This window comes from Staurois parvus, unplaced genomic scaffold, assembly GCF_062004578.1.
Source record: "Staurois parvus isolate SC_StPar_1 unplaced genomic scaffold, SC_StPar_1.0 ptg000414l, whole genome shotgun sequence".
In the NCBI taxonomy this organism is placed as follows: domain Eukaryota; kingdom Metazoa; phylum Chordata; class Amphibia; order Anura; family Ranidae; genus Staurois; species Staurois parvus.
Window position 1 is genome coordinate 6,077,476 of NW_028318210.1, and position 17,907 is coordinate 6,095,382.

Consider the following 17,907-nt stretch of genomic DNA (forward strand, 5'->3'; position numbering starts at 1 on the left):
AGAAACTCACTGAAAACTGAAACTGTGCACTAGCTGCCAACACTGCTCTGCAAAATCCCCAACTGCATTGGGGACATAGACAGAATGGGGAGATAGAGAACAGCAGAATCAACCAGGTTTTTTGCAGAATACAGAAAACAAATCCCATAGACAATGAGTGAGTATGAACAGCATGTAATACAGCATTTGATTGTTTTTTATGATGTGCGTTTAGTGACACTTTAATGGACTATGTGGTATTTGAATGTGTTGACTGATCATTTGCACTTTTGTGATTCATTACATAGATTTCAAAATACTAAGCAGTGTACTGGTAATAAGAATAGCGCTGCTCTATTTTGCATTTATGATTTAGACATCATGGTGTAGCAATAATTGTACACGGTTTGGAGCAGCAGCTACAGTATTACATAGTATTTCATACTAGATTGTAAGCTCCAAGGATCAGGACCCTCCTAACCCCTCTTGTATTGAACTGTATTGTTGCTGTATTGTCTCCCATTATATTGTAAAGCGCTGAGCAAACTGTTGGCACTATATAAATTCTGTATAATAATAATAATATTTGAGTTCAACAGTTTGTTTTTTTTCTGGTTTTGTATCTCACATTTGGGTGCAGATGTTTCTATCCTATTTGTATGAAATATTTTGTAGAAACGGTTATAAGAGAGCACATTTGTTGCTGCTGGCCAGCTTTGCTAATATTACAGCACATGGAGCTAAGAATCCCCGCATTACTGCAGAGTTAGCGAGCCCATACAGACTCCGCGATCATGTCACTAAGCAACAAAAGACAGTTTGTTTTTATTATTATTTTGAGTTAACCACTGCAGTAACATTTGTGATTATTTACACACTCAGATTTATATGCTGTTTTGGTCATGAGTTTTTTGTAAATTTTTATAAATTCTTTATTTTTAACAATTCAATAAGTACAGAAGATTACAAAGAACAACATATATTACTGATTATTAATTGTGATGGCTTTTATTTAACAGTGAGATTGAAAAATGATGTAATTGGTCCCCAAAAACCGCTTTCCTTTCTGGCGGTGAACGAACTCCTCTCTTCACTTCTGTTTTATGATTGGCTGTCACAGCTGAGCATAAATGCTCTTCATAATTAGCTTTATCAAAAGACTCTATGATTGCTGCAAAAGCACTAAAATCAATAGACTGACTCATCCACAAGCTTTGATTTGTGTGTAGTGTGATTTACACTTATTGTTCAGCTACTTGTACAATCTGTTTTCCCATGTTTCCTCCTTTCATCATGGACAGGAAAGCACCTGAAAGGTAAACATATCCAATAAATAATACAAAAAAAAGACATTGTGTTCTTTCATCTCACTGTCACATTATAATGATGGTTGGACGAATTTTACAAATAAACATACATACAGCATCTTAGGGTGCAATCTCACTGGCAGTTTTAACTGCCCAAACACGTTTCACCCTGTTGATCCTGTTCATATGTGTATCGTGAATGCTCCAAACTACACCTGGTAACAGTTAAGCATACCACGTGCAGGACTACTTGGAAAAAGTGGTCCTGGGCACGGCTCACTTGTGGTCCGGTACGGTTTGCTTCAGAGTGATGCAAACTATACCCAAGCACAGAACTCTCCATTGATGATTGTGCACATAAGCAGGGATCACTGTGGTCTGGATGACAGAAGTGATGATGTAAGTGTGCCTAGGAACACTTTATTATAGCCCAGTGTGAGTACAGACCAGTGGGGGTGGGCAGACAATCAAACTGGGGCACGGTTCAGTTCAACCCTGCATCCTTAAAAGAGAAGTTCAGGATTCGAAAAAAACAAACACACATACTTGCCTAAGTGGATGCAGCATCTATTCCTCGCCACCTCTAAGACTAAGAATTTAGCAATCAAAGACCGCAGATCGCTCAGTTCTTGGTGTTCAGTGAGCAGAGAGCCTGTGACTGTTAGTTACGGCTCTCTGCTCTGCCCCTCCAGCACTCAGTGAAGCACTGGGCTATGGAAGGGGCAGGAGCAGTTGGCTCAGGCTCCCAGCGTCTCACTGAGAGGCTGAGCCAGCTGCTAGTCCAGGCATCTGGGTGGATGCCAAGAGGGGGGGGGTTGTTTTAGATTAATAGCTTGTTAGCCACTAATCAGAGCTATCCTTGTGTTAGCAGAGCCTGCTGAACATTGCTGCTGTAAGTTCATAGTCAATGAAGTGACCATGAGCTTATAGCGGAGGAGGAAAGTAGGTCCGTACAGCATACAGACCTGGCTTGCTGGAAGCAGTGCTGTAGGTCTGTATGCCATACGGACCTGGCAGTGAAAGTGTTAAAGCTGAACTCCAGGTATGAATTGTATTGCATAGTTACATTGATCCAGCTCGGACCAATGTAGGTATGCATAGCTCATATCATATGATTGCTTTGGAAACTGCAAATCATTTTGAAAATAGGTGCCACTATATTGATAGTAGAGTCCTGTGTTGATCGGCCTTTCTGCATAGTAGTCACAGGGGGGGTCACTTGGCAGTGCCACCATCCACAGTACACCTTCAGTGAACACAATACATTTTCTGAATAAATAAGGTGGGAAAATGATGTCCAATTTCCTTTTGTGGAGCTTGGCTTGGAAAGCAAGAGGCAACGTAATCAAACACACAATGGCCAAAATAACCAAAAATATTGTACGTAATTTCCTTTTCACATCAGATGGTATCTGTCATCTCCATCGCAAATAGACATGTGCAATTAGTTTCAAAATTCGGACAAACGTTTCATTATTCGGAGATTTGAATGTATCCGAATTTCCAAATCACAATAGCAATGAATTTCAATGAATCTGAAATATATTATGACTAAACAAATTATCAGAATTTGAAAATGAATTAGAATTCAATAAATATAGTATAGTGTAAAAGTTAAATAAGCTGCTTTATAGAATTGAATAGAACAGAATAAAATAGCATAGAATATAAAACAATACAATAGAATAGAACAAAACAGAAAAGAAAAAAAAGGATCTAATTCCTGTGCACATCTCTAATCACAAATCAAATTTATACAGCAGATGAAAGGTAAAGTAATGCCTATACCATAAAAATAAAAATAGTCTTTGAATTTTAGGTCAACTTTAAAATAAGACCTACAGTATATCCTTACCTGCTGTGTTCTCTAATCCATGAACAATAGTTTCCTTAGCCTGTCCAGGAGATAAAAAAGAGGAAACATGAAAGTAGAACTTCACTCTTTATGTCTATGCCCCTTAGCAATAATAACAGACATTTTTTGACAAGGCTGTTTTTTGGAGGGGAGAGTGGCTGTGGGTGGAACTACATAACAGTATCGGAGGCTGAACCCTGAAGAGAACCAAAATGTCAGCGTAGGACACAGACTGTCACTTGAACAGCAGATCGCTGAAGGACAATGCTGGATCTGCTGGAAAGGGAGTGTTTATTATGAAGAGAACCCAGAATACCGGGTGGGATGTAGGGGCTAGGACATTCTCAAAAATGTATCCCTGTTCTAACTAGAAATACGCAGAGTCTGGGTCTTAGTTCAAGAATCTGCCCAGCCCTTACAAATAGGACCTTTAAGTGACACTAAAAAATTTTTTAATCAAGCATGCATTCTTAACTTCTATTGTTCTTAGCCTCCTCAAAATTTCCAAGTTCTCCAGTTTCTTTGCTGCTGTGATCTGACTACTGTTATAGGGTGAATACATTTCTTCTCCATGGTCCCACTGTTAGTAGGAACGTAGTCACCCTTTCTTGCCCACTTTCAAAATGGACAATGTACTATGAGATTTATAGTGTGTGCAGAACAGTATATATGACTTCAACTAACATGCACTGTTCACTTCAAACAAATGGAAAAGGAGGGGTTCAGGAGCTCACGGATGATGTTACTAGTAGGAAGACCAGCACAATATGAAATAATTTAATGAAAAATTAATTACAGGGCCATTAAGTAATGGAAGTGTATAGAATATCTTTGGAAAACAAGCATATTGTTTAGTGTCACATTAATCCTACTGAGCACTTGTGTAGCACAGTTTGCACAAATGATGTGTCCGCCCCTACTTCTAAACATAGTAGATGATAAGTCATCCATAGACATTCAATAGCAGTAAAAAAAAACACAGTAAAATCTTCTTGGTGCATGATCGGTGATTACATATATAATGCCCTGTAGTGTACATAGTTGGTTAAGTGTAGTTAGAGGCTTGCTAGAAGCCTGAGTGTGAGACAGAGGGTTTAATTCAGGTTAGGCTGGAGGGCTCAGGTCAGTGCTCTGGTACCTCCCCCTGCTGTAGAAACTTGGAGAAGCTTCTACAAGCCAGTAGGTGGAGGCAAGGAGGGGGTGATCTGCATATTCATGGCGGTCTGACAAATCCCAAGCAGGAAGCCTGGCAGTCTGGCAGATTGGCCCATAAATATGAGAGAGCCTAGCCAGCAGGAGAGTCGGGTGGAAGATGGATGGCTGAAATGCTGCTGTGTAGGTGGAAGTAAGGAGGGGGTGATCTGCATATTCATGGGAGTCTGACAAATCCCTGGCAGGAGGCCTGGCAGTGTGGCAGATTGGCCCATAAATATGAGAGAGCCTAGCCAGCAGGAAAGTCAGGTGGAAGATGGATGGCTGACATGCTGTTGTGTAGCCTGGGAGGGGACCCCAGAGAAGGAGGGTTCTTCCTCCAGGTTAGACGTTGGAGAAAGGAGGAAAGCTGAAAGAGGGAGCTCCACTGATCTGCAGTCCACTGGGGAAGGATAGTTTGGAAAAGAACCAGCCCAGTGGAAGGCTTGAAAGCAGTTCTGTCCATAGCTGTAGGACAAGGACAGTGTGAATACCTTTTCACCCCCTGGGCCTATAAGAGAGAGGTCTGCTAGATACAAGTTCTTGGCAAGTCTTCAGGGGACAGTTTATTGTTTACCCAATCCCCTGCCTGGGATCAGATACCGTGGCCAGGTGGACTGGTATTTTTATTCACTAAGGGGACTGAGAGCTCCTATAAGTTGGGACTTTGCAAAAATACACTAAGCGGGGACACCATCTAAAAACTTTGCTGTGCTGGAGGGAATACAGTGAAGTATCTGTGGTTGCAGTGTGCCAGAGAAGGAAGTTGTCCTCATTTTTGTTCTTCTGTGAGTCAAATTGGGCATCCCAAATACCATTTTTCCCTATCCAAGTTGAAATCCCTAATAAATACAAAAAAAATAAACCCATGGACTGTTTTTGTGTGTCTGGATACAAGTTGGAAAATGCATGTTGCTTGGCTGTTCAGGGAATAAGGGGGACCCCAAACCAGCGGCTTCCAGGGGGTAGCGCTACACCTACATATGAGATGCACATAAGTCCATTGTGCAGATGATCCTAATCACAGGGGCATGACAGAGGCCATATTACTTCAAGATCAATAACTTGGGGGTGTCCATTCAACTGTGAGGGTATCTAGATACAACAATCATTAATGCCATCCAGATTGTGCACCAGTCATCTGAGGTCTCTGTGTGCCTTCAAAATAGATAACATTAACCAGATACCTAAAACTAGCTTATATGTTTGGCAAGGAGGTGATTTATTTCATACAGTCCTAGAACGGCTTGGTCCTCCAGAGATTATGCTTTCTTTACCCTGGAAGCCTAAAAACAGATTCAGCAGTACATAAAGTATGAAAGGAAGAGAATGTGCTAGGAAAAGTAACCTTGGAATTTCATCAGCTGTGATATTTGTTTCATCTGTTGCTGCAACAAATGAGGAAAAGAATATGCTGGGGCCAGGCTATGCTCACTACAAGTGGCATCTAAATGGTTTTACATTCCATCACAGAACACAAAATCTGTATGCTGAAGGTTCTGAGACTGAAGGTTCTGAACCAGTGGTGCCTGTACTCCAGGGGGTGCTTCTTATGGGGGAAGTGGGGTACTAGAAGTTCTGATTGTAATTGCCTTACCATGCCAATTATTAAATCATATATAAAACATATCAATAGATATTTTTGGATGTTTACCCTCTTGCCAGCCTCATAACACACATACAGTATATTGTGGCAAGAAAAGTGGGCTTTAATGTTCAGTCACTGCACATAAACATCCACGGCTACTGGAAGTTGTATGCTGACAGCCCACTCATTGCACGCTCCAAGCAGATTGTCCCAGCTGTCACCAACAGCTTCTGGTGAGTTTCTGATTGCAAACCAATGGGGCTGGCTCCCAATCATGTAAGCATTGTGAGAACCAATCATAAGGGTCACATGGTACAGAAGCCACTTAAAGGTAGCGTTAAGGGGATGAAAACGTAATGGACTGCTTGGAAAACAAGCAGTGTACCTAATGTAAAACCTTTTTTTTTTCCCCCTTATCTTTAGATAGAGCAGGAAAGGATTGGCTAATAACCATGGCTCCCTCCATGGTGGTATCTGTACAGTTTTGTGGTGGTGCAAAGCTGGTACCATGCATGCAAAGTAGTGGCATTTTAAAAAAAATAATCAGCCGAGCTTGCCCTCTTGTTTTTCCCAAAGCTCCTACCATGCAGGAACATGGCAGCAGTACCATTTTGTATTGGACCAGAGCTGCCATCCTGCATGCATGGTAGCAGCATCATATTTTAAAAGCCTGATTAAGCTCACACACTATTGCATTTTCCAAAAACTTCTACTGCGCATCACCATTTTCTAAAAGCTTGGCTAGGTGTGGCCCCCAGCCAAGCTACTGTACATACCATTCCTCTACTGAACAGGTACAACTGCCATCTTCCTTTCCCATGGCCTCTGCAGGTATAGTTCTCATTGCTAAGAAAAACAAAAATTGAAACTGCTGTTGCCTGTTGGCAATGCTTTTTTTTTTAATGAAGTCTACTGAAACAGCAGCATTGTTAATCTGGGGAGAGGGTAGTGTTAGATGCACTAGCAGATTTAGATTAAAGCACAAATTAAAGCTGAACTCCAGCTAACACTTTATAAGCAGGTACAGTTTGGTTTACTACACGAAAATTAAAAATAAAAGGCTTACTGGCCAATCACCAGGTGAAAATAAAGGGGAAAAAAGCAAAAAAAAGAAAACTATTGCAGCCACCACATGTAAGGATTAGTAAACTATGATAAGTTTTGCGGGGTACAGCTTTAGTAGATTACGTTTTTACATTCAGTATTTCCAAAGCATCTAACTCAAACCATTACAGTATTTCATACAGAATTATTTTGGAAATGCAATCTGTATGTGAAGCTGGAAATGCAATCTGTATGTGAAGGGAGAATGTAGCCCAAATGTAATCCCTGTATCTCTCTCTTACAATAACTATAAAGTGACCTTCTGAATTTTCATACCTTGAGCTTTCCTGCTCTCACCCATTCACTGAGCTGTAGAGTGGCAGATTCATACTGATCTGTATAGTTCAAGAGCAGAAACTGTTCTCTGTACAAACATAAATAAAGAAGATCAATAGTTAATACTTTTATCATGTCTGCCATGTATTAAAACCAATGCATCATTTCAATGGGCACACCACCGTGATCAGGCTCCTTCTCCTACCAGTTGATATGTGCCACACTGTGTTCCACCGCCATACCAAATCAGCACTGCGCTGGAAGCGGAGCTACTTTAAAAAATGTACTTAAAACTGAGAGTACCATGTAGGATGCCACTGCTGACCTTCTCCTGTCTGAATCTCTCACGCTTCACTACTTTCTGTTTCACTAACCTGGAACAAGCATGCAGATCCTTTGTATATTTGTTACAGGTTTGTGATTCAGGAAGCACTGAAGTCAGAAGGTAAGAATGGCAACCAGGCAACTAGCATTTTACAGGTTGCTAGTGATGTTGGCCTTTAAGGCCTCATTCACACGGGCATACTATAGCGTACTCCTGTGTGAGGGCTGTGATTGCCTGCATGGGGATGCACGGGTGTAACGTGCACCCCGGTGTAGGTAGTTCAATTCATGTCAATTGGGGTGCAGCAGCTGCACAGACACGGCCGCTGTTCCCAGTTTGACAGCTAGGTTCACATCAGTGCAGATTGCGAGATGTCAATTTCTCAGTGCGTTTTCCGTTTTTGAACGTGCATTTTTGACACGTTTTGAAGGATTTAGAGTTTTTGCTAATAGGAATGTGTGGACGTTGATGCGACTTTAATGCAACTTTGGACGGTGCAACTTGAGTGCCAGAGAGTGTAAAGTTGCACCCATTCAAAGTCGCATCAAAGTCACACTACATGAACAGAATTATCATACTTTCCTATTAGCAATAAAAAAATAAAAAGTAAAATGCATCAAAAAAGTAACATTTGCATTTGTGGTGTGGTTTCATTGAAGTCTATTGCGAGAAAAACGCATTCTGCTGCGAGAAAAAAAAGTCAATGATCGTTTAAAGTATGGTCGGCCTGCTGATGCGTTTCGGGGACAAGTCCCTTTCCTCAGAACAGCTCTGAGGAAAGGGACTCATCCCCGAAACGCATCAGTGAGCCGACCATACTGACAGCCGGACACTAAGCTTTACATTTATGCCATGTTTGTGAGTATGTTTTCATCCTCTTTACCTTTAATAAACCTTGGATAATACACTAGGGGTTTGCACCTCCTGTTTGCTCTTTTTTCAGTTGTTAATTTCCCTATCTGAGGAGAGCAGCATTTCCGAAGGGCTATCTATAGGCGATTTTGGTCCTGGTTCCCCTGGCTTTCCTTTGGCATTTGATCCCTGGAGCACTGGAGAGATTATTCTGTGCATTTAAGTAGAACCATGGCCTCCCATAAAAAAAAAAAATGTGCTGCAGCACCTAATTATATTTGCATCTACGAGTACAATTTTCATTTGCTGCCCCTGCAAAGTCTCAGAAATACCTTTTTAAGGTACCAGTGAAGGCCACCTAATGCAGCTTCCTGTGATGCTGTGGCAATGATGCTGTACTGCTCCTGAATTCAGAGCAGAGTTGTCACTTTCATATAGGCTGTGCCTGCATATACTACAGTGGGGTGAACAGAAGCTCCAATGCAAGAGATCATTTTACTATTTCCCTGAGCCCATGAAAGGCCCATTGTTATTTCTCTTTGTCTCTCTTTTTTTTCTCCTTCACTCTCTGCCTTCTCTTTCTCTCTCTGCCTTCGTCTCTCCACCCCATACCCTTACCCAATCCCTGTGACCCTGTTTGAAAGACAAATTTCTCCTTTTTGGCACCTCAATGCACAAACAAATTCACCCTGCACAATTTTTGTCATCTGTGCGTTGGGTGCGCTATAATGCAGTCACACTGCATTGTACTAATGATGTGTGTTTGGGTGCAACTACATTTGATTGGCAAAGCGCCGTAATCTAGAATGCAATAGCATGCATTTCAAAGAAAACACTTCTGTTCTTCTTTTATTTTATATTTATTATTATTATTTTTTTACTCGGACTGTAAACATAGCAGTTTTACTTCACTTCCTCTTTAAAGCAAACAGCTACATTTAGTTTTCCAGGAAAATATCAGATTCACCCAATGTGTGGCAGACTATAAAGTGTTTTTCTCTTTTCTTGTACTAAACACATGCTATCAGCAGAAACTAGGAAGCAGCTATGGAAAAACTGAAGCAGATGACAATGTAATATGGTCACTGCCTACAATTGCAATGCTACACAAAAAGTACATACCCTTACCTAAACACAACCAGAAACACTTACCTTGCAATGTTACGTTCTTTCAAGGTGTTCTCCGTCTGGGGGTCGAGATTAAAAGGAGGGCGCTTGTTATACTGGGAGATCTGACCACATAATACCAGGTGACTGTTTTTCTTCATCTGTGCAGAACAGAAATAAACTTAGTGTCTTTCTTTAACTGCAATGTTGAGAAGACAGTTTTGATAATGTGCATTTTTATTAAGGGCCAGTGCCCATATTTTTTTGTAAAACAAAACAGTTACAACAACAACACTTTAAGTGTAAACGTTGCAATGACAAAAACAAAAAAACCCATCATTAATATAAAAGAAAACAAAATCAGGAGAAATATGAACATAGATAAGTAGCATGGTAGTCTGCACAATTCAAAAACATAAATCTGCACATCATTGGATTACATTATTTGTCAAAGGCATTGTACCTGGAATAGTGTCTGGACTATATAAGGGGGGGGTTAAGGAAGTCTACCAAAGGGAGAATGATCCCATACTTCCCAAATAGAGGAAAGTGACCTGAGTGCTCACCCACTAGAGCTGTAAGATATTCCATTTCCCTGATTTCAGAGATCGCTCTTAAAAGATGATTTAGCGTGGGAACATCTACTGATTTCCAGAGTCGTGGTATCACCCTTCCAGCGACCATCAGAATATGCACCAAGAGATAGACAAACAAAACCAGCGCTCCAATCTTCATGCAAACCAAGGAATTGCCAAAATGCCAATCGAAGAGGTGCTGCCCTTCTGAGATCGGGAAATCTGACCACTGGTGAATGAAAACAAACAATGGCGCACTCTCATCGTGCATTACTGTGGTAAACCACGTATTTTATTAAATAAAAAGGATGTATACTCACAAACCAACGTGATTATAGGCAGTATGAGTGATCCACAAAGGTAGAGGAAGGGGGTTCAGCCCCCGAAACGCGTCAGTTTATCCGCATCATTAGACACATTTGTATTGTGACTGTCTTCACTCATTGTGACTGGATCACTCATACTGCCTATAATCACGTTGGTTTGTGAGTATACATCCTTTTTATTTAATAAAATACGTGGTTTACCACAGTAATGCACGATGAGAGTGCGCCCTTGTTTGTTTTCATTCATCAGAATATGCACACCCAACCTTTTAGATTGCTTGGGGATACCCCTGAAGTATAACAACAAAAGATAGTGTAGCGGGTCTAGAGGTAAGATAATAAGATAACATTGAGTACTTGTTCCAATACCTTTCTAACCGTAGCCCAATAACCTGCAATCTATGGACAAAACCAAAAAATGTGTGCCAATGTACCTACTCCTTCCATGCATCTCCAGCATTTGTCTGACAGGTTGTCATTGTTGTCATTGTATTGTATCAATGAATCAATATTTTATATAAGTTTTCTTTATATACAACACAACAAGAGGTCTTAGCAACAGAATCCCATATCACTTGCCAACATTTCAAAGAAATTGAGCACTGGAGTTCATCCTCCCGTCTCTTGATATAACGGTGAGGCCTCTCAACAGGAGAGTCTTTATTGAGAAGTAGTTTATATAGAAAGGTGATAAGATGTTGGGAAGGACCTTTAATAGCTATCCTCTCGAAATCTGTGGGGCGATCCAGCATTAAAGAGGAATTCCAGGAATGGAAGAAGTGACGGAACTGTAAATAGGTGTATCTAGCCGATACAGGTATTGTGGATTTCCACGCCCTGATCTCCTCAAGAAGACATTTTTATGGAGGGAAAAACAGGAAATCCACATTATTACTGAACATGAGAGTGCTTTCAAGAACCAGTACAGAAAGTGGTTTTAAATGGGAACCAAAGTACTCATTTGTGTTAGAAATCTATAATGTTTTTGGCATTAATTTCAGAATGTAAAGAAACATTTAAGTTATGATATTTATTATTGGTGCTGCATCCAGTGCATCCCTGGAGTCCGGCTCTACATATACCATCAAGCAGCCCGCAGCCTCTCTTGGATCCCACTAGGTTCCCATGGTGCACGTGTCCCTTCTTTCATCCCTTCTTCTGAGGGGAGGTGCTGCCCCCCCTAAAAAATGCCACCCTAGGCAAGTGCCTTGTTTGCCCTGTGGTAAATACGCCCTGACTATAACCCTGTGTTGACAGCATTTTGGAGAGTCAGACCACTGCTGTCACACACAACGCAACAGTCCAGTCTCCAGCAATCCGACATTCCCCTTTGAACAGTGCCCTATAAACATCAATAGTTAGAAAGTTTAAGTGCTGTTGGTAGGAATATTGTGGAGGGGCAAGTTATGACCTCTGGAGACTCAGGACACTGCAATGTATAAGAGAGCAGCAGTTCAGCTGTCCAGTGTGCTACTCGTACAGAGCATTGAACCCATACTGCAGCATTAAGCAATTAACAGAACAGAGAAAAGAGCATATTTATTGATGTATATGCAGCCTGACTGAATTACAGTAATAAATACTTCACTTTATTTCACTTTATTTAAATACTGAAGCTTCAACTGGGCTTTAGATTTTTTTTTTTACTTTAATTCGAAAATGCATGATTAGTATGGCAAACAGTGAAAATCCAGTGAGAAAAAAGTACTGGACAAGACACCTAATATGTCAGACTGCTACCCAGCTGAAAAGGTTTGGCACATGCTCAGTTACAATCATACTTTTTTTAGAATGACCTATTGAAACATGGGCCCATAAGACTTTTTACTGAGGAAAGAACAATCCAAAAAAACAAATATGCTGTTTTTTGTGTGGCACGTTCAGCCACCATATGTATTGAGCATTAATGGCAACACAAGATACATTTAAATACAATTTATAAATATAAGCAAGGTTTATTACATTGTAACAGGTTCACCTAATTGTCCATCCCCTGCTTACACTTATAATTGACTTCTGTTGATACCCTCGCCACTCTGTATGCCCACCAAAGTGTAGTGAAACACCAGGAGAACAGCAGCAGGGCTCCTGTGCAAGACCAGTTTTTGTCCCCCTCACCTTCCAATGTAACTACTAGCCAGGTAAAACGCGTGTTTGTTGTGTACCAATTGACAGCTAGATAGAAGTGAGCCCTGTCCAAATCTGTGACAATTTGTGGGGTTCCGTTACTCAGTAGACCCAAATCTAACATACTGTATATGAGCCCCCGGGTCCCCTAGTGTCCTTTTGCAGTCTACACATATTGTATGTCCACAGTTGAAGGAAAGTATGTGACTGTGTTGTCGCATGGGAGCAGGAAGAGAGTCAGCTCTTTTCAAGTAAGTCTTTTTGCCTTTCATTAGCGAAATGTGGGTTCACATTAAATAAATAAAGCATGCATAGATCTAGGTACCTGACTGATAACAATGTCACTGATCTCTCCACCAACATTGTCAAAGTAGATATCCACACCATTTGGACAGCAGGCCTTTAGCTTGTATGCAAGTCCTGGCAACTTGTAGTTCAAAGCTTCATCAAAACCCAACTCCGAGTTCAAAAATGCACACTTTTCATTTGTTCCACAGATTCCTATAACACGGGAACAGCCAAGAAGGCGACCAATCTACAGAGGGTTTGAAGAATGAAATGAGAGGAGCAATAATACAAGCCATGGATTTTATGTTTGTGATATAGAATACAGACAACATATAAGAAAAAGAAAATACTTGTAATAAAACACTTAGGTGTTCAGCATAATATTGGATGGAATTGTCTAGATTAGAGACAATTTCTTCACTTTCCATACAATTGTCAGTTTTGCCATTGCTCTAAGACCCCCCAAATGCACTGCTAAGGACAAGACAGCTAGATGACAACATGTTATCTTCCTTCATAGTAACATACCACTTTACCTGCCCAGCCAATGAACCACAACCACCAGCAGCACCGCTAACCACCATCGTCTGATTAGGTCCAGGGGTCACATGTCCTTGTTCCCTTATACTAAGTAGAGCTGTTAAGCCAGTACTTCCAAGAAGACCCAGGTAATGAGACAGGTGTCCATCCACAAGATTGGGGTCCAGCTGTGTTTAAACAAAAAGAATAACAGCTACAATAATTAGGTCATTTACAGTACATTAAACAGCTATATTTTGAGCTGTGGTATGTTTTTTTTTGCACACGTGGCCATCAAGCAGTGCATCCCTCTCAATATTTTAGTGCATCCAGGAGGAAAAGGTTCACCTTCCAGCCCCACTGCTGGCATCATGTCAAAGTCTGTGGCAGGATGGGGCCATGGGGTTTCAGGGATGAAGGTCCAGACCACATGTGTTCTGTGGGACAGAGCCCTAAATTCAAGTATGCTTTTTTGTTACTGATGACTGGTGATTGTTGCACTGTGGGACCGTGCCACAACTGTGAGCCAAGCGTTTGGCCTTTGGTTGTGGTGTGGTCCTATTCACTTACATGGGACAGGTCTGTTTTAGGTAGTCAGTGTATTGTTTAGAATGTGTGCTTGTTGGTGGGGTTTTTTCTCACTTTCATGTCTTCACCAGGACATCCTCCCCAGGGGGCAAGCAGAAAGCAGTTGTAATCCTTTTTAAGTCTACCCAAAGCTGTAAAATAATGTCTGGAGTTGCATTTCAGTTTGTGAATAACTAAGGATACTGGTTAGGTGGGGAAGTTCTAGTGTCAATTGTTAGATAGAGGCTGAGTAGCAGCCTGGGTGCATTAGTCAGAAGGTCAAATTGTGGTCAGAGCTGAGAAGCTCTGCAGATCAGCTCTCTGGAATTTCCCCTTGCTCTAGGACTTTGGAGAAAGATATAGACGTAGTGGGCGGAGAGGAGGAGTGGCTGGTCTGTACTCTTGTAGGATCCTGGCCAATCCCCAACATGAGGCTTGGCAAGGGGCTAGGACTGTCTTTAAGAGTAACGGAGCTCTCTCAGTAGCAGGAGAGTTGGAGGAGAGTTTGGTTGGCAGATGGAGAGGAAGTGAGGCTGGAGAGCAGGAGCCTGGGAGGGGAGCCAGATGGGAGAGGGGCTCACCTCCAGGCAGGAGGAATATTGGAAGGAGGAAAGCTTGGGATTTCACTGCCCCCCTGAGAGAGGACCACCTGTGCGTCGGGGAAGGAGCGGCCCAGCTAGAAGGTCTGGTAGCAGCCACCGACTCACCAGCAACACGGGGAAGGTCTGAGTTAGTAGACTTGCATTCCCTGGGCCAGATAGGGGAAGAAGCACTGTGGTGGACAACCACATTAGCAGCTACCCAGGACTGTCTTGCTCGAACGTGGCAGGCACTGGATCTCTTTTGTTAGGGATTACCCTTAGCTGGATAAGAAGTGAATTCCTCTGGGATCTGGGGTGGTACAGTAGGAGATGCTGGCTAGCTCTCTAGAAGAGGCTGTTTGCTGTAAAGACTTGTACATAGTTGCTAAGGAGCTTGCCCTCTGTTGCCATTACCCTTGAGCATCCCATACACCCCTTACCCCAATCAGGTTCAAATCCCCTAATAAAACATAAAAAACAAGCTCAAGGACTGGTTACTGGCTCCTAATGCACTCCTAATGAGTGAAAGAAATGCATGTTGCCTGGCTGTGCAGGACTATAGAGGGACCCAAAACTTCAGCAACTCCTAAGGGGGTAGTGCTACACTAGATAACCTTAAAATATAGATTCTATATAAAATGTAATTAATACTTTTAAGTGGACTGGGTTGAACATGACTTACTTTTTTCAGTGAGCTGCCATCCGAGATGCACTTTGTCTGCCAGGGCCAGTTAAAATCTGAGACCATATCCCCAACCTTCAGCTGGTTGCTCCTGCTTTGCTCAATCACTCCAATGCCGTTACTGAAAAGGACCTCAGAAATCTTCCATATGAGAAGGTAGCTTCCAGCTGATTCTTCATTCATGCAATAGCGCTAAGAAAAAACAAAGCTGCTAACAAATAAGCCAAACATAACAGTGCTTCTTGCTTGACAGATGGACTCCAGCATTCATCTTATGAGAAGAAGGAACATACTTTACATTGCAAATAAAGAAACTGTCATTTCAAGCAGTAAGACTTTAGTAAGCTTTTCTCAACTTTTCTTATCCTGGAGGAACTTTTGGAATTTGTTTTCAGACCTTATTGAACCCCTGCTGAAAATGTTGATATGTATTATCATGTGATCACTAAACTGTTGAAAGTTAAGCAGAAAACAATATAGAAGATGGTGTACATGGAGTGTTTGAGTTCCACGGAGGACCACATTTAGCAACCTCCTGCTCTACATGACAAAATTATTTTCAGTAATAATCACACAGTGAATTAAATTATGATACTGACAGAAGATAATGATAGTCAATGAATATTGCATTGTTCCCTTACATTAGTGGCCAGTAAAGTGTAGGCAGGTGCAGTCTAGTTTCTCAGGCTGTAGGTGGCATTCATCCGGAGCAGCAGTGCAGCTGGAGGGGGAAGTTAGGAGAAACTAGGTTTCTCTATGATTACCCTTGGTTCCCTGCAACAGCATTCTGGTGGCCTACGCTGCATCCAGGTGACCCTGGTGTTCAACTTGGGTCACGCAGAGTCTTTTTAAATCCCTGCTCTAAGGTTTTGGCACACAGATGCGAAGTGGCTAGTGTAGGAAGATCATACCCATCTGTCAGGGACAGCACTAGTATTAGGGACAGGTTTTGGAGGAGTAAGGACAGCTCAAGGCCTATGTCTGCACTTTGACAAACTCTCTTTTGGGTTGGACCAGCCAGGCCGCATACAAGTCCCCTTGCCAAGCACTGTCTTCAGTTCAGAAGTTTGGGCCCACTACCGTTGACTCTCTGCTACATTGACTGCAAGTTGCCGGTTTGGTGAGCTCCCCCGCTGAGTTTTACTGTTTGCAAATTCTTCAATATGCTGGTTACTGCACTCCGGGCCTCTATGTGTTCACTGCCACGGCACCATGCTGCACCTATCCAACAAGAGAAATGCTTCCTAACATTTTTGATGAGTAGAAAAATGCCCCCTTAAACAAGTTGTTAGTAGAGAATGCATGGACTCCATGTGTATTTACCCTACGGACATGTGACTGCTGTCAGCTTGTTACTCATTCACGGGCAGAGTGGCTTCAGCTAAACATAAACACGGGTGAATCTTGTTGCCAGAAATCACAGATAGCCATAATCGTCCATGTGAATAAGGCCTTACATTGGAGCTCAGCAGAAAAATGTACCCTTACATTAGTGATCAGTAGAGAAATGCCATCTTACACTGGTGGTCAGTGGAGAAATAACCTCTAAAATTGGAGGTCAATGGAAAAATGTTTTTTTTACACTGGGGTTTATGAAGTGCCTTCTTAAACTGGGTATAAGTGAAAACGTTTCCTCTTTCATTGGTGGTCATTATAGTGCTCCCTTGCATTGTTGGTTGGTGTGGAGGTAACCCCATTGGATTCAGTGGAAAATTCTGTCCTTAGGAGTGCAGATGAGATCAATCTGCCATTACTCAAGGGACCTCTAGCAACCTGTACAGGAACCCTTGAAAAAGTCGACTTTAGTATATATTTAATGCAGTAATAAATCCCTCTGTTTTCACCTGGTGATTCAGCCAGTAACACATCCTGTATTAGAGTGCCTACACTCTGAAAGGAGGAGCAGCAGGGACACATTTGGACAGCAGCATTATTTTTTGGGGAGGGGAGTGTTAGATGCACTAGCAGATTCATATACACTAACAAATTGAAGCCAAACTCTAGCTAACACTTTTTAAGTAGTTACAGCAACAGTTTTGTTTCTTTTGGGATAAACGTTTTACATAAATAAAAGCTGATTATTGTAAGTACCCCTGACATAAATTGATTAGCTCCACCCTCTAACTGCTACGTCTGCAGGACTGCTCTTGTTTTGTTGAAAAACAGATTTACTGGCAGGATTACAAGGGAAAAATAAAGAAAGAAAGTCTAAAAATAAAACTAATGCAACATTTGGTGAGCTGCAATAAATAAATGTTTTCTTTAGAGTTTAATACTGCTTTAAATAATACTGTCCAATTATTTTCTTCTATTTATTTTTCTATGGGAAAGTACATACAACATAAACTTTTACTGCAGGTAATCTTGGCCAGATACTAGAAACAGCCTCAAGTGCATATCGAGGGGAATTTACTAATCTGGAGCAGACAGAAACTGGAGCAGCTGCACACAGCAACCAATCTAATTCTTTCTTTCATTTTCAAAGCTTTACTGAACAAGCTGAAGGCAAAAACTTATCTGTTACTATCAGGGTGCGGACTGACCATTTGGAAACTCGGGCATTGCCCAAGTGCCCAGGGTCAGTAGGGGGCCCCATGAGATGCCCCTGGTACCTTTTTCATAGGCTTTTTTGCGTTTGGGCAAGGACACAGGGGCCCT

At 41.7% G+C, this 17,907-nt stretch overlaps 1 protein-coding gene across 2 annotated transcripts in view; it reads right to left on the minus strand.

Annotated features, from left to right (window-relative positions):
• Positions 1-776: 776 nt before the first annotated feature.
• The window catches only part of LOC149454948 (prostaglandin reductase 2-like), a 30,427-nt gene continuing 13,296 nt past the window's right edge, over positions 777-17,907 (minus strand). Inside the window, exons 4-11 of one of the 2 annotated variants that reach the window (XR_016314155.1) lie at positions 15,250-15,441; positions 13,437-13,607; positions 12,938-13,147; positions 9,630-9,745; positions 7,301-7,388; positions 6,697-6,766; positions 3,142-3,181; positions 777-1,288 (exon numbers count right to left, since the gene is read on the minus strand). Coding sequence is in view for 1 of the 2 variants with exons in the window: in XM_089686890.1 (XP_089543016.1) it covers positions 1,221-1,288; positions 3,142-3,181; positions 7,301-7,388; positions 9,630-9,745; positions 12,938-13,147; positions 13,437-13,607; positions 15,250-15,441 (885 nt within the window). In the remaining variant the exon portion in view is untranslated. The remainder of the gene's footprint in view (positions 1,289-3,141; positions 3,182-6,696; positions 6,767-7,300; positions 7,389-9,629; positions 9,746-12,937; positions 13,148-13,436; positions 13,608-15,249; positions 15,442-17,907) is intronic. The other variant, XM_089686890.1, reaches the window with a different exon arrangement.